The sequence below is a fragment of the Telmatherina bonti genome (genome assembly GCF_933228915.1).
Source record: "Telmatherina bonti genome assembly, chromosome: 1".
In the NCBI taxonomy this organism is placed as follows: domain Eukaryota; kingdom Metazoa; phylum Chordata; class Actinopteri; order Atheriniformes; family Telmatherinidae; genus Telmatherina; species Telmatherina bonti.
This window is the reverse complement of record NC_136619.1, coordinates 4,128,983-4,146,096: the sequence shown is the minus strand read 5'-3', so window position 1 is coordinate 4,146,096 and position 17,114 is coordinate 4,128,983. Positions and strand designations below refer to the sequence as shown.

Genomic DNA, 17,114 nt, shown 5'->3' with positions numbered 1-17,114 from the left:
GACCTGCAGCGACAGACCTGCAGTTACAGACCAGCAGTTACAGACCTGCAGTTATAGAAAAGCAGTTACAGTAAAGCAGTTACAGACCTGCAGTTATAGAAAAGCAGTTACAGACCTGCAGCTACAGACCTGCAGTTACAGACCTGCAGTTACAGACCTGCAGCTACAGACCTGCAGCTACAGACCTGCAGCTACAGACCTGCAGCTACAGACCCGCAGCTAAAGACCCGCAGCTACAGACCCGCAGCTACAGACCTGCAGTTACAGACCTGCATCTACAGACCTGCAGCTACAGACCTGCAGCGACAGACCTGCAGTTACAGACCTGCAGTTACAGACCTGCAGTTACAGACCTGCAGTTACAGATCTGCAGTTACAGACCTGCAGCTACAGACCTGCAGTTACAGATCTGCAGCTACAGACCTGCAGCCACAGACCTGCAGCCACAGACCTGCAGAGACAGACCTGCAGTTACAGACCTGCAGCCACAGACCTGCAGCCACAGACCTGCAGCCACAGACCTGCAGTTACAGACCTGCAGTTACAGACCTGCAGCTACAGACCTGCAGCCACAGACCTGCAGAGACAGACCTGCAGAGACAGACCTGCAGCTACAGACCTGCAGCCACAGACCTGCAGCCACAGACCTGCAGAGACAGACCTGCAGTTACAGACCTGCAGCGACAGACCTGCAGTTACAGACCTGCAGTTACAGACCTGCAGTTACAGACCTGCAGCGACAGACCTGCAGCGACAGACCTGCAGCGACAGACTTGCAGCGACAGACCTGCAGTTACAGACCAGCAGTTACAGACCTGCAGTTATAGAAAAGCAGTTACAGTAAAGCAGTTACAGACCTGCAGTTATAGAAAAGCAGTTACAGACCTGCAGCTACAGACCTGCAGTTACAGACCTGCAGTTACAGACCTGCAGTTACAGACCTGCAGTTACAGACCTGCAGCTACAGACCTGCAGTTACAGACCCGCAGTTACAGACCCGCAGTTACAGACCCGCAGCTACAGACCTGCAGTTACAGACCTGCATCTACAGACCTGCAGCTACAGACCTGCAGCGACAGACCTGCAGTTACAGACCTGCAGTTACAGACCTGCAGTTACAGATCTGCAGTTACAGACCTGCAGCTACAGACCTGCAGTTACAGATCTGCAGCTACAGACCTGCAGCCACAGACCTGCAGCCACAGACCTGCAGAGACAGACCTGCAGTTACAGACCTGCAGCCACAGACCTGCAGAGACAGACCTGCAGTTACAGACCTGCAGCGACAGACCTGCAGCTACAGACCTGCAGCCACAGACCTGCAGAGACAGACCTGCAGCTACAGACCTGCAGCCACAGACCTGCAGCCACAGACCTGCAGAGACAGACCTGCAGAGACAGACCTGCAGAGACAGACCTGCAGCCACAGACCTGCAGCCACAGACCTGCAGTTACAGACCTGCAGCGACAGACCTGCAGCGACAGACCTGCAGAGACAGACCTGCAGAGACAGACCTGCAGCCACAGACCTGCAGCCACAGACCTGCAGCTACAGACCTCCTGCAGAGACAGACCTGCAGCCACAGACCTGCAGAGACAGACCTGCAGTTACAGACCTGCAGCTACAGACCAGCAGCCACAGACCTGCAGAGACAGACCTGCAGCCACAGACCTGCAGCCACAGACCTGCAGCCACAGACCTGCAGTTACAGACCTGCAGTTACAGACCTGCAGTTACAGACCTGCAGCTACAGACCTGCAGTTACAGACCTGCAGTTACAGACCTGCAGCGACAGACCTGCAGCGACAGACCTGCAGCGACAGACCTGCAGTTACAGACCTGCAGCTACAGACCTGCAGTGACAGACCTGCAGTGACAGACCTGCAGTGACAGACTTGCAGTGACAGACCTGCAGCCACAGACCTGCAGCCACAGACCTGCAGCCACAGACCTGCAGCCACAGACCTGCAGCTACAGACCTGCAGCCACAGACCTGCAGCCACAGACCTGCAGCTACAGACCTGCAGCCACAGACCTGCAGTTACAGACCTGCAGCTACAGACCAGCAGTTACAGACCAGCAGTTACAGACCTGCAGTTACAGACCTGCAGCTACAGACCTGCAGCCACAGACCTGCAGTTACAGACTTGCAGTTACAGACCTGCAGCTACAGACCTGCAGTTACAGACCTGCAGCGACAGACCTGCAGCGACAGACCTGCAGCGACAGACCTGCAGCGACAGACCTGCAGTTACAGACCTGCAGAGACAGACCTGCAGAGACAGACCTGCAGTTACAGACCTGCAGCGACAGACCTGCAGCGACAGACCTGCAGCGACAGACCTGCAGCTACAGACCTGCAGCTACAGACCCGCAGCTACAGACCTGCAGCTACAGACCCGCAGCTACAGACCTGCAGCTACAGACCTGCAGCTATAGACCAGCAGCTACAGACCTGCAGTTACAGACCCGCAGTTACAGACCCGCAGTTACAGACCCGCAGCTAAAGACCTGCAGCTAAAGACCCGCACTTACAGACCCGCAGCTACAGACCTGCAGTTACAGACCTGCATCTACAGACCTGCAGCGACAGACCTGCAGCGACAGACCTGCAGCTACAGACCTGCAGTTACAGACCTGCAGTTACAGACCTGCAGTTACAGACCTGCAGCTACAGACCTGCAGCTACAGACCTGCAGTTACAGATCTGCAGCTACAGACCTGCAGTTACAGACCTGCAGTTACAGACCTGCAGCGACAGACCTGCAGTTACAGACCTGCAGTTACAGATCTGCAGCTACAGACCTGCAGTTACAGACCTGCAGTTACAGACCTGCAGCTACAGACCTGCAGCTACAGACCTGCAGTTACAGACCTGCAGCTACAGACCTGCAGTTACAGACCTGCAGCTACAGACCTGCAGAGACAGACCTGAAGTTACAGACCTGCAGCTACAGACCTGCAGCTACAGACCTGCAGCCACAGACCTGCAGCCACAGACCTGCAGAGACAGACCTGCAGCTACAGACCTGCAGCTACAGACCTGCAGCCACAGACCTGCAGAGACAGACCTGCAGCCACAGACCTGCAGCCACAGACCTGCAGCCACAGACCTGCAGAGACAGACCTGCAGTTACAGACCTGCAGTTACAGACCTGCAGCGACAGACCTGCAGTTACAGACCTGCAGTTACAGACCTGCAGCTACAGACCTGCAGTTACAGACCTGCAGCGACAGACCTGCAGCGACAGACCTGCAGCGACAGACCTGCAGCGACAGACCTGCAGCTACAGACCTGCAGTTATAGAAAAGCAGTTACAGTAAAGCAGTTACAGACCTGCAGTTATAGAAAAGCAGTTACAGACCTGCAGCTACAGACCTGCAGTTACAGACCTGCAGCTACAGACCTGCAGCTACAGACCTGCAGTTACAGACCTGCAGTTACAGACCTGCAGCTACAGACCTGCAGTTACAGACCCGCAGTTACAGACCCGCAGCTACAGACCCGCAGCTACAGACCTGCATCTACAGACCTGCATCTACAGACCTGCAGCGACAGACCTGCAGCGACAGACCTGCAGTTACAGACCTGCAGTTACAGATCTGCAGTTACAGATCTGCAGTTACAGATCTGCAGAGACAGACCTGCAGCCACAGACCTGCAGAGACAGACCTGCAGTTACAGACCTGCAGCGACAGACCTGCAGCTACAGACCTGCAGCTACAGACCTGCAGAGACAGACCTGCAGTTACAGACCTCCTGCAGCTACAGACCTGCAGCCACAGACCTGCAGAGACAGACCTGCAGCCACAGACCTGCAGCCACAGACCTGCAGCCACAGACCTGCAGTTACAGACCTGCAGCTACAGACCTGCAGCTACACACCTGCAGCCACAGACCTGCAGAGACAGACCTGCAGCTACAGACCTGCAGCTACAGACCTGCAGCCACAGACCTGCAGAGACAGACCTGCAGCCACAGACCTGCAGCCACAGACCTGCAGAGACAGACCTGCAGCCACAGACCTGCAGCCACAGACCTGCAGAGACAGACCTGCAGTTACAGACCTGCAGTTACAGACCTGCAGCGACAGACCTGCAGTTACAGACCTGCAGCTACAGACCTGCAGCTACAGACCTGCAGCGACAGACCTGCAGCGACAGACCTGCAGTTACAGACCAGCAGTTACAGACCTGCAGTTATAGAAAAGCAGTTACAGTAAAGCAGTTACAGACCTGCAGTTATAGAAAAGCAGTTACAGACCTGCAGCTACAGACCTGCAGTTACAGACCTGCAGTTACAGACCTGCAGCTACAGACCTGCAGCTACAGACCTGCAGCTACAGACCTGCAGCTACAGACCCGCAGCTACAGACCCGCAGCTACAGACCCGCAGCTACAGACCTGCAGTTACAGACCTGCATCTACAGACCTGCAGCTACAGACCTGCAGCGACAGACCTGCAGTTACAGACCTGCAGTTACAGACCTGCAGTTACAGACCTGCAGTTACAGATCTGCAGTTACAGACCTGCAGCTACAGACCTGCAGTTACAGATCTGCAGCTACAGACCTGCAGCCACAGACCTGCAGCCACAGACCTGCAGAGACAGACCTGCAGTTACAGACCTGCAGCCACAGACCTGCAGCCACAGACCTGCAGCCACAGACCTGCAGTTACAGACCTGCAGTTACAGACCTGCAGCTACAGACCTGCAGCCACAGACCTGCAGAGACAGACCTGCAGAGACAGACCTGCAGCTACAGACCTGCAGCCACAGACCTGCAGCCACAGACCTGCAGAGACAGACCTGCAGTTACAGACCTGCAGCGACAGACCTGCAGTTACAGACCTGCAGTTACAGACCTGCAGTTACAGACCTGCAGCGACAGACCTGCAGCGACAGACCTGCAGCGACAGACTTGCAGCGACAGACCTGCAGTTACAGACCAGCAGTTACAGACCTGCAGTTATAGAAAAGCAGTTACAGTAAAGCAGTTACAGACCTGCAGTTATAGAAAAGCAGTTACAGACCTGCAGCTACAGACCTGCAGTTACAGACCTGCAGTTACAGACCTGCAGTTACAGACCTGCAGTTACAGACCTGCAGCTACAGACCTGCAGTTACAGACCCGCAGTTACAGACCCGCAGTTACAGACCCGCAGCTACAGACCTGCAGTTACAGACCTGCATCTACAGACCTGCAGCTACAGACCTGCAGCGACAGACCTGCAGTTACAGACCTGCAGTTACAGACCTGCAGTTACAGATCTGCAGTTACAGACCTGCAGCTACAGACCTGCAGTTACAGATCTGCAGCTACAGACCTGCAGCCACAGACCTGCAGCCACAGACCTGCAGAGACAGACCTGCAGTTACAGACCTGCAGCCACAGACCTGCAGAGACAGACCTGCAGTTACAGACCTGCAGCGACAGACCTGCAGCTACAGACCTGCAGCCACAGACCTGCAGAGACAGACCTGCAGCTACAGACCTGCAGCCACAGACCTGCAGCCACAGACCTGCAGAGACAGACCTGCAGAGACAGACCTGCAGAGACAGACCTGCAGCCACAGACCTGCAGCCACAGACCTGCAGTTACAGACCTGCAGCGACAGACCTGCAGCGACAGACCTGCAGAGACAGACCTGCAGAGACAGACCTGCAGCCACAGACCTGCAGCCACAGACCTGCAGCTACAGACCTCCTGCAGAGACAGACCTGCAGCCACAGACCTGCAGAGACAGACCTGCAGTTACAGACCTGCAGCTACAGACCAGCAGCCACAGACCTGCAGAGACAGACCTGCAGCCACAGACCTGCAGCCACAGACCTGCAGCCACAGACCTGCAGTTACAGACCTGCAGTTACAGACCTGCAGTTACAGACCTGCAGCTACAGACCTGCAGTTACAGACCTGCAGTTACAGACCTGCAGTTACAGACCTGCAGCGACAGACCTGCAGCGACAGACCTGCAGTTACAGACCTGCAGCTACAGACCTGCAGTGACAGACCTGCAGTGACAGACCTGCAGTGACAGACTTGCAGTGACAGACCTGCAGCCACAGACCTGCAGCTACAGACCTGCAGCCACAGACCTGCAGCCACAGACCTGCAGCTACAGACCTGCAGCCACAGACCTGCAGCCACAGACCTGCAGCTACAGACCTGCAGCCACAGACCTGCAGTTACAGACCTGCAGCTACAGACCAGCAGTTACAGACCAGCAGTTACAGACCTGCAGTTACAGACCTGCAGCTACAGACCTGCAGCCACAGACCTGCAGTTACAGACTTGCAGTTACAGACCTGCAGCTACAGACCTGCAGTTACAGACCTGCAGCTACAGACCTGCAGCGACAGACCTGCAGCGACAGACCTGCAGCGACAGACCTGCAGTTACAGACCTGCAGAGACAGACCTGCAGAGACAGACCTGCAGTTACAGACCTGCAGCGACAGACCTGCAGCGACAGACCTGCAGCGACAGACCTGCAGCTACAGACCTGCAGTTACAGACCCGCAGTTACAGACCTGCAGTTACAGACCCGCACTTACAGACCCGCAGTTACAGACCCGCAGTTACAGACCCGCAGTTACAGACCCGCAGCTACAGACCTGCAGCTACAGACCTGCAGCTACAGACCTGCAGCTACAGACCTGCAGTTACAGACCTGCAGCTACAGACCTGCAGCTACAGACCTGCAGTTACAGACCTGCAGCTACAGACCTGCAGCTACAGACCTGCAGTTACAGACCTGCAGTTACAGACCTGCAGAGACAGACCTGCAGAGACAGACCTGCAGCTACAGACCTGCAGCTATAGACCTGCAGAGACAGACCTGCAGAGACAGACCTGCAGTTACAGACCTGCAGCTAAAGACCTGCACTTACAGACCCGCAGTTACAGACCTGCAGCTACAGACCTGCAGCCACAGATACCAGATGTAAGTTATGGAGCTGCACAGGAAGTCAGCTGTGCACCACAGCACTAAGAAAAGGTTTATCTGTAAACCGCACATGTTTCTGCAGGCTGCTGGCCGTGCGGGGAGAGGCGAGTCCAGATCGGCCATCGTGGGCGGGACAAAGTGTTTGGTTTGCGTGAAGTTCAAACATCACGCTAAAGACAGAGTGGAGAGACACACCTCAGCAGACATGTGCTTCTGATGAAATGTTGCCTCACAGCACATCTGGCATTCATTGCTTTTCCTCCTGACCAGCCCAGCTCGACCTCACCACCGCCTTCCTGGAGCTTCGGCCCCCGCAGGGGGAGGGGTCAGGGTGGGCGGAGTCCCACTCGGCATCCTGACCTTCAAGACGCTTCACGTAACTGTGTTGGGAACAACTTCCTTGTCACAGTGTGACAGTGAGCTGCTCGATGCAACATGAAGCCAGTAAGTAAAAAGATGCAGCGTGGCTGCAGCAGATAAACAACGAGAAACTCCACTAATGTTCCAGAAGGACGACGGAAACATCGTGTGGAAAAACAGGAAATAACTTCATAAATAACTTTATTAACACCTGAACGGAGTTTATTCCTTTATTTTCACTCCGAGTCTTTTAGTTCAGCTTTTTACTGCTGAATGGAAAAGTCTGGGAACATGGAGGCCCCCAGGAGGGCCCCTCTGCCCCGAGCCCGCCGCTTCATCCTCCTGAACAGGAGTCTCTGACCCCGCTCCGCAGGATCTACGTTTCCCTGCTGCAACGCACCTGATGCCGATTCATTACCTCAGCTTGATGCGGAGTTCTGATTACTCTGATCAAGTGTGTTGCAGCAAGGAAACATGTAGCTCCTGCGGCCCTTGAGGTCCACAGTTGGGGGCCCCTACTCTGTATCCCTCCAGGGTTTCCCAGCCTGACGGAGCAGCTGGTCCAGACGCTGCAGCGGCCTCCCGCACAAACGCTTCAGTCAAACTTACAGCCAGAAATATTCAGAAGTTGGGATCTCTTCACGGCTACATCCAACCGACTTGCCCCTGAGCCGCCTTGGCTCCGCCCACTAACACAACAACCACGCCTTTCAGCCGGAATAACGACCACAAACACCACGACAGCCAAGAGTGGAAGGTTTTATTCCATGTGGAAGTCGTGGCTGAATCAGAGGCTGGAAACGGATAAAGGTGGCGGCGGCGCTGCAGATGAAGGGAAACCGTCCATCCACCTGCATCAGGTTGAATCCTCTGATTAATTTATTTCTTCATTATTTTCCAGCCGTTTTCCTTTATTTTCTAAACACTGAGGAATGTTTTACCGTCAGGGAGACGGCAGGAAGTCCTGCAGGACCTGGTCAGGGGTTCGAACACGAGCCCAGCTCATCGTGCTCATCATGTCTGACACCGTACAGCGCCATGGGCTGGAAGACGAGTGTGTCCTGCTGGAAGACGAGTGTGTCCTGTAGACGCCAGCGAGCTGAGAGGAAAGCTGATGTGTGGAAGGTCGTCCTCCAGCCGGCGGCGTCCTGAACACGAGCTCGCAGCTCCGTCAGGATTAACGGGGTTTCCTACGGATTTAGAGGCTTAACTTCCATTATAATGACAGTTTATGAAAATATGATGCGTTAAAAAAATACTTTGAGTCTTTTATGTAAAATTAAATGATTTTCTAAAAAATAAAAATATCTAATATTTCCTCCGATTTTTCATGTAATTTTAAATCTTCGCCTTGTTTCCATCAAATTCTCCGTATTTCTCTGTGTTATTATCATATTACTACTGTTTTACAGAGTAGCAGTGACGATGTGCTGCTGCTGCAGACAGACAGGTGTGTTTTACACCTGCATCTGCAGCCAGATCCCAGCCAGAAGGACCCAGAATCCTCTGCTTCGCAGCCTGCCTGACATCAGTCTGGAGAATGTGACAAATCATTAAAAAATGTCACTTTTCACAAAGCCGAGTTTCATTTGGACAAATGAATAATATAAATAACTAGTGAGTTTATGTCAGCTATCACCTCTAGTCCAACCCAGTTCAGCCTCATGATGCGCTCCGACACTCAAACCTCCACATTCAGCTTAAAACAGGCTCTGCAGCAAGGCGTGGACGGGCCCCGGAGCTGCAGGGGGGTTCCTGGGGCCCCCGCCGTCCCTGCCACTCAGCACTATCAGACCTGAAAGCAGAGTTTCTACTCTAAATCTGTCCTAGACTCATCGAACTCTGTATAAGGTAAATGCTGCCATGCAGCCGTTTGTCACACCTCCATTACTAAAGCAGGAAATCTATTTTTGCAACGCGGCCGCAGCCTGATGAGAACATTTCTACACAGCAGCCCCCCTCTTTCTGTCCAAACCCTCATGATGAGCTCACAGTCATGCAGGTCAGGAGGAGGAGATGATTCTAACCCTAAAACCATCAGTCAGCGAGTCGGTTCCACAAACATCCAGCTCACAGATCCAAGTCTGACGTCTGGCTCCGCGGCGCTTCGGGAGAATTCACTTGAGAAATGACTCCTGTTGTTTCCAAAGAAGCCTGAATGAGTCAGAAGAGGAACTGCTGAGACCATCAGCAGTTTTATGTACACTTTGGTCACGGCGTGCACGGTATCAGCTGTCCAGTGACGTCCTGTCCTGCCGAGCAGTTCAGCACTTTTCCTGCTAAATGAAGCTTCGTTTTAGAGCCATCAGCAGCTTTTCCCCACAAAAACTCAAACAGCAACAACTCTAGAAACGTCCAGAACGAACCACCTAACGAGAGGAAGCCACACCTCAGCATGCAGCCAGAGCAGCAGCTGATTACGTGCACGCCGATGCACCAGCAGACACCTGACTGAGGTCCGGATGGGTCGGAGCAAACGGCAGGAAGGGACATCCGCCTTTCGGTCATGTTGCAGCACGGTGTGATCGCTGCGGATACGCTGCTGTTCACGGCTTCCTCCATCATCGTTTCAGTTCAGCTGCTGAGTAACCACCAACTCTCAGGGCCCTCCGCCTGGCGGGGGTTCAGGGCCCTCGGCATGGGGGGGGGTATTTCACCCTCCGCCAGCCCTTTGGGCTGAAAGTAGAAACTATCCAAACATCTTCCAGAGGAAGATTTGGCTCCTTCTCCTCAGACTGAGTCCTAACATCAGGCTTCCACAATCAGGACCTTCTTGTCTTTTCAAACAGGCGCTTCCCAGTCCGAGTGGCCCAGTAAGGGGCACCATTGTGTGGCGAGGCCCTGAGTGCAGAGCCATCAGAGAGGGGATAATTGTTTTCAGCCCAACACATAATGTGTCCGTCTGTTTCCCCCCTGCTGAAGGGGTCAGGCTGATTCGTCACGACATGAACCGTAAGTCAGAGGCGAGGATGATGCAGACATGAGATAATCGTCCTGAGGCGACGATCCCGGTGGTGGGACAGAGAAAGAAGGCATGGCTCAGTGAACCAGAAGAGGATCACACACAGTTTCAGCTCCAACACTGAAAACTCTTCTCCAAAAGGAGCTTTCTGTTCTTCAATCTGTCGCTGCTTCCCATTCAGACAGTTTCAGTTCAGTCACCGCTCAACTGGACCTCATGTTTTCACTTCACAAACTGTCCAGATGACATGGCTGCTGCTGCTTAAAGGAGACTATTCTTAAACACTAAGAAGTCTCCACGCAGACCGACCTCCATCTCAGTGTGACTGAATCCCGTTTCTCCACCACAGGAAGCCAAAAACGTAAACTCATCACCACGGTGCAGTGACTTTGGCTGAAAGTGTGAGTTATGGTCCCGTATGAACCTGGAACATGGCAGCAGAAGTGCAGCTTGCTGCTTCAGACACTGATAACTCTTTATGATGCTCGTCTGCTGCTTGGTCTGCGGGCCTTAAAGTCTGCAGTCAGGAGAAACAAACAGCATAAAGGTGATCTGCTGAAGGCCTGGTGGGAAGAAGTTAAGAACTGCTCTTGATCAGAGGAGAGAAATGTGTAGTAAGTCTGCACACAGTGGGTGAGGCATGTGGGTGCTTTACTTCCCCTTTCTTATAAAGTCGCTTCCTCAAAAAGCCTTGTTGTCATTGAGACGCGTAGTTGTTGTTTTACTCTGGTTTTTTCTGCTTCTGACCTTTAACGACTTGTGTACAAATGTGCTTGTTATTTCCAGCCTGTTTACTGGTGTCCTGCCCTGAGACAGCGCTACGCCAAACTGCGTTCAGAAATACCGCAAATTACGGTTTTCTGCCTCTAATGGAAAAAGTCAAACACACTGAGCTCTTGTCAAACCCGATTCTGATACAACTGTCTATCATATAAAACTCGGCGCCGGTATAATCTATCGACTAAGACCTGTCCGTTTCTGACGGCTTCCCCCTCCGCCTGGGACCCGCCGCCCTCCTCCTTCCCTCCGGCCAGAACAAACCCAACGCCCAGTGGTGAAATGCGGTTCACATCCGAGCTAAATGGAAAATATGATGCAGCCGAAGTCACGGCAGCACCCTGGACTCAGAGCAGGTTGGCTTTTCAGATGTAAGGGTTGCCATTTTACGGCTACACGTAGAGCTGCGCTAAAATGTACGTTTTTTCCACGGAGTTCGCAGATCTCGGAGTTTCTCCTGGAATAAAAGTTGCTGGTTTAGATTGACAGGTGAGCAGGTGCTTCGTGCCAAAGAGGCTGGTCTGCAGCTGGCAGGAGGGTCCTGCCACGAATATCAACACCAAACTAACTTTCCTTGTCACACCAACACTGGAATAAAGGCTTTTTGTGCCCCAGCGGGTCTGGTGGGGTCCAGCAGCTGCTCCCACAACCCTAACCCTCCCGAAAGCATAAAAAGCAGCTTTGTGGCCGAGGAACTACTCACATCTTCCATGGTAGAGGGCCAGGATCCGCTATGTGGCCGAGCTCCGGCGCAAAATGTCACGACGGCGCACTTTGTCACAAACTTGTTGCTGCTGCTGAGCCGCGCGCGCACGTCACGGCACGATGATCACGCGCAAACGCAGAAAAGCAGGAACTGTGGCGCGGAGGGTCGCATCGTTTCCCTCCGCTGCTTTCCTGCTCGAGTCCTTTTCACTCTCATGTCTGTCGAGGAGGAGCAGCCCGTTCACGTGTGCACCGTGCAGGGCCGCGCGCGGGCGCGCGCCCTTCCCCGTTATCAGGCTGGACTTACTGGATCAGATTGGAACTCCAGACTGGAAATGTAGGTGTGTGTCTGTGTGTGTGTGTGTAGAATTGTAGGTGTGTGTCTGTATGTGTGTGTGAGTGTGATTGCCAAGGTATGGGTGTGTGTCTATGCACCTGTGTGCATGTGCATGTCTATGTGTGTACAACGCAGTAGGGGTGAGTTGGGTTGACGTAGGGGTTGAACGACTTGAACCACGTGTGGATGGAGATGTGGATGGAGGTGGGGATGGAGGTGTGGATGGAGGTGGGGATGGAGGTGTGGATGGAGATGTGGATGGAGGTGTGGATGAAGGTGGGGATGGAGATGTGGATGGAGGTGTGGATGAAGGTGGGGATGGAGGTGTGGATGGAGGTGGGGATGGAGATGGGGATGGAGATGGGGATGGAGGTGTGGATGAAGGTGGGGATGGAGGTGTGGATGGAGGTGGGGATGGAGATGGGGATGGAGATGGGGATGGAGGTGTGGATGAAGGTGGGGATGGAGATGTGGATGGAGGTGTGGATGGAGGTGGGGATGGAAGTGGGGATGGAGGTGTGGATGGAGGTGGGGATGGAGGTGTGGATGGAGATGTGGATGGAGGTGTGGATGGAGGTGTGGATGGAGGTGGGGATGGAGGTGTGGATGGAGGTGGGCATGGAGGTGGGGATGGAGGTGGGGATGGAGATGTGGATGGAGGTGTGGATGAAGGTGGGGATGGAGGTGTGGATGGAGGTGTGGATGGAGATGGGGATGGAGATGTGGATGGAGGTGTGGATGGAGATGTGGATGGAGGTGTGGATGAAGGTGGGGATGGAGGTGTGGATGGAGGTGGGGATGGAGATGGGGATGGAGGTGTGGATGAAGGTGGGGATGGAGGTGTGGATGGAGGTGGGGATGGAGATGGGGATGGAGATGGGGATGGAGGTGTGGATGAAGGTGGGGATGGAGGTGTGGATGGAGGTGGGGATGGAGATGGGGATGGAGATGGGGATGGAGGTGTGGATGAAGGTGGGGATGGAGATGTGGATGGAGGTGGGGATGGAAGTGGGGATGGAGGTGGGGATGGAGGTGTGGATGGAGATGTGGATGGAGGTGTGGATGGAGGTGGGGATGGAGGTGTGGATGGAGGTGTGGATGGAGGTGGGCATGGAGGTGTGGATGGAGGTGTGGATGAAGGTGGGCATGGAGGTGTGGATGGAGGTGGGGATGGAGGTGTGGATGAAGGTGGGGATGGAGGTGTGGATGGAGATGTGGATGGAGGTGGGGATGGAGGTGGGCATGGAGGTGTGGATGGAGGTGGGGATGGAGGTGTGGATGGAGGTGTGGATGGAGGTGGGGATGGAGGTGTGGATGAAGGTGGGGATGGAGGTGTGGATGGAGATGGGGATGGAGATGTGGATGGAGGTGTGGATGGAGGTGTGGATGAAGGTGTGGATGGAGGTGTGGATGAGGTGGGCATGGAGGTGGGCATGGAGGTGTGGATGGAGGTGGGGATGTGGATGGAGGTGGGGATGGAGGTGTGGATGAAGGTGGGGATGGAGGTGTGGATGGAGATGTGGATGGAGGTGTGGATGGAGGTGGGCATGGAGATGTGGATGGAGGTGTGGATGGAGATGGGGATGGAGATGTGGATGGAGGTGTTGGTGGAGGTGGGGATGGAGATGTGGATGGAGATGTGGATGGAGGTGTGGATGGAGGTGGGCATGGAGATGTGGATGGAGGTGTGGATGGAGATGTTGGTGGAGGTGGGGATGGAGGTGGGGATGGAGGTGTGGATGAAGGTGGGGATGGAGGTGTGGATGGAGATGTGGATGGAGATGTGGATGGAGGTGTGGATGGAGGTGGGCATGGAGATGTGGATGGAGGTGTGGATGGAGATGGGGATGGAGATGTGGATGGAGGTGTTGGTGGAGGTGGGGATGGAGGTGGGCATGGAGATGTGGATGGAGATGTGGATGGAGGTGGGGATGGAGGTGTGGATGGAGGTGGGCATGGAGATGGGGATGGAGATGTGGATGGAGGTGTGGATGGAGGTGGGCATGGAGATGTGGATGGAGGTGTGGATGGAGGTGGGCATGGAGATGTGGATGGAGGTGTGGATGGAGATGTGGATGGAGATGGGGATGGAGATGTGGATGGAGGTGGGCATGGAGGTGGGCATGGGGATGGAGATGTGGATGGAGGTGGGCATGGAGGTGGGGATGGAGATGTGGATGGAGGTGGGCATGGAGGTGGGGATGGAGATGTGGATGGAGGTGGGCATGGAGGTGGGGATGGAGATGTGGATGGAGGTGGGCATGGAGGTGGGGATGGAGATGTGGATGGAGGTGGGCATGGAGGTGGGCATGGGGATGGAGATGTGGATGGAGGTGGGCATGGAGATGGGGATGGAGATGTGGATGGAGGTGGGCATGGAGGTGGGCATGGGGATGGAGATGTGGATGGAGGTGGGCATGGAGGTGGGGATGGAGATGTGGATGGAGGTGGGCATGGAGGTGGGCATGGGGATGGAGATGTGGATGGAGGTGGGCATGGAGGTGGGCATGGGGATGGAGATGTGGATGGAGGTGGGCATGGAGATGGGGATGGAGATGTGGATGGAGGTGGGCATGGAGATGGGGATGGAGATGTGGATGGAGGTGGGCATGGAGGTGGGCATGGAGATGTGGATGGAGGTGTGGATGGAGGTGGGCATGGAGATGGGGATGGAGATGTGGATGGAGGTGGGCATGGAGGTGGGCATGGGGATGGAGATGTGGATGGAGGTGTGGATGGAGGTGGGCATGGAGATGTGGATGGAGGTGTGGATGGAGGTGGGGATGGAGATGTGGATGGAGGTGTGGATGGAGGTGGGCATGGAGATGGGGATGGAGGTGTGGATGGAGGTGTGGATGGAGATGGGGATGGAGATGTGGATGGAGGTGTGGATGGAGGTGGGCATGGAGATGGGGATGGAGGTGTGGATGGAGGTGTGGATGGAGATGGGGATGGAGATGTGGATGGAGGTGTGGATGGAGGTGGGCATGGAGATGGGGATGGAGGTGTGGATGGAGGTGGGGATGGAGATGTGGATGGAGGTTTAATAAGCATCATTAGAAACAGGTAACTGACTTTATGTAGAATCATTATATAAAAAGTCCCTCAGCCGTCCATGTCTGCTACTCTGGTCTAAACTACCTGAATAAACCTGTTGAACCTTCCTTGCTGGAAGCCTTTCTTCCTTGCAGCCACTCCTCCTTGTGACAGTAAACCTGTAACAATGTAATGCTGTAAATTTGTCATTCAGTAATGCTGGAATTTTAATGTGCATCTGAACCGGCTTGTTTATGAGGTGACCTGTACAGGTAAGCCTGGAGACCGTCCGGCCAGCGCTGCTGCGGGGGAAGCTGGGTGGATGGACGGTTAGCTGCATGGAACCATCGACTACCTCACCAACCGGCCACAGCAAGTTCATCTGCAGCACTGTGTGTCTGAGGTGGTCTGCAGCACTGGGGCCCCTCAGGGAAGGGTGCTCTCACCGTTCCTCTTCACCCTCCACACCTCGACTTCACCTACAACACCAACAGCTGTCACCTCCAGAAGTTCTCTGGTGAACATTGTCACCATTGTGGGCTGTGTGTCTGTGGGGAACGAGCAGGAGTATTGGCCAGTCAACATGGACTTTGTGGACTGGTGTGAGTACAACCACTTGTGCTTGAACACCAGTAAGACTAAGGAGATGGTGATTGACTTCTGGAGAAGGACACCACACCTATGAACATCCAGGGGAGGACATGGAACTGGTGGACAGGTTTAAGTATCTGGGTGTTCACCTCAACAACAAACAGGACTGGTCCCACCACACAGAGGCTGTGTACAAGCAGGTCCAGAGTCGTCTCTACCTTCTGAGGAGACTAAGGTCCTTTGGCGTATGCAGGCCGGTGGTAAGGACATTCTGTGACCCTGTGGTACCTCTGCTGACCTCTACGCTGCTGTCTGCTGGGGGGGTAAGCGGCACTGACCAGGATAAGAGGAGACTGAAGAAGCTGGTCAGAAAGGCCAGCTCTGTCCTGGGATGCCCACTGGACTCTGGGGAGGAGGTGTGTGAGAGGAGGATGTTGGCCAGATTCTTTCCATGATGGACACCACCTCGCAGCCACTGCAGCCGACCATGGAGGGGCTGAGCAGCTCCTGCAGCGGCAGACTGAGACGTCTTCAGTGTAGGACGGAGCGCTACCGCAGGTCCTTCCTTCCCACCGCTGTCAGATTGTACCACCTATCTGTACAGTCATGATACCTTTCCCATTAGACACCTAAAGGATGAATACTTATATTGCTGTTTAAGAGTTTTAGTTAGACCTTTATTTATACTTACATTGGATTAGCTGTGATGCATGTTTCTCTTCCTGCCAGTCGGTGCACCTTATCCCGTATCATGACCTGCTGTAACAAGTGAATTCCTCCACTCTGAGATCAAATAAAGTCTAAGTCTTCCGCAGAAGACACAGTCATGGCTGGAAAGGTTCTGCTTCTGTATTTCATCGTCCTGATTTGGCAGCTCTTGTTCAGGACTGGTTTCATATTTTATCTTACAATTTACATTTTCCAAATTAAATGTTCTTTCTAAAGCACTTTTCATGCACAAAGTGTTTTACATTATGAACACAATTTATACTTCACACAACAGTGTATGTAATAGCAATTTGAAAACACACTTCATTTCTTTAATACAAAATCACACACACCCATATCCCATTTTCTATATAATCCCTTATAACAGTCTTTTAACTGAATGTAGTGTATAAAAGCATCAATAGAACAATTTGTTTTGTTCCTCTGTGTTAGCGTTTACTCTTTGTTTTTCGAAAGATCATGTTCTTGTTTTCTTTAGCTTCCTGTTTCGTGAGTTTGGATGCTTGTGTTAACGGTTCTGTTTACTTCCTGCTCTTCTTTTACATCAACATTTCAGGTACAGACTAAAACACCTTCTGATGTGAAGTGATGTACCTTTACAAGAATAAAATCTCACTTCAAAGACTCACTTCCTGTGTATGAAAGTACCCCAGATCCTGGACTGT

At 53.7% G+C, this 17,114-nt stretch overlaps 1 protein-coding gene across 1 annotated transcript in view; it reads right to left on the bottom strand.

The window, feature by feature from the left end:
* Window positions 1–11,930, bottom strand: part of plekho2 (pleckstrin homology domain containing, family O member 2) — a 41,111-nt gene extending 29,181 nt beyond the window's left edge. The window contains exon 1 of the mRNA XM_079248459.1: window positions 11,755–11,930. Coding sequence (XP_079104585.1) covers window positions 11,755–11,763 — 9 coding nt within the window. The 5' untranslated portion in view covers window positions 11,764–11,930. The remainder of the gene's footprint in view (window positions 1–11,754) is intronic.
* Between the last annotated feature and the right edge of the window lie 5,184 nt (window positions 11,931–17,114).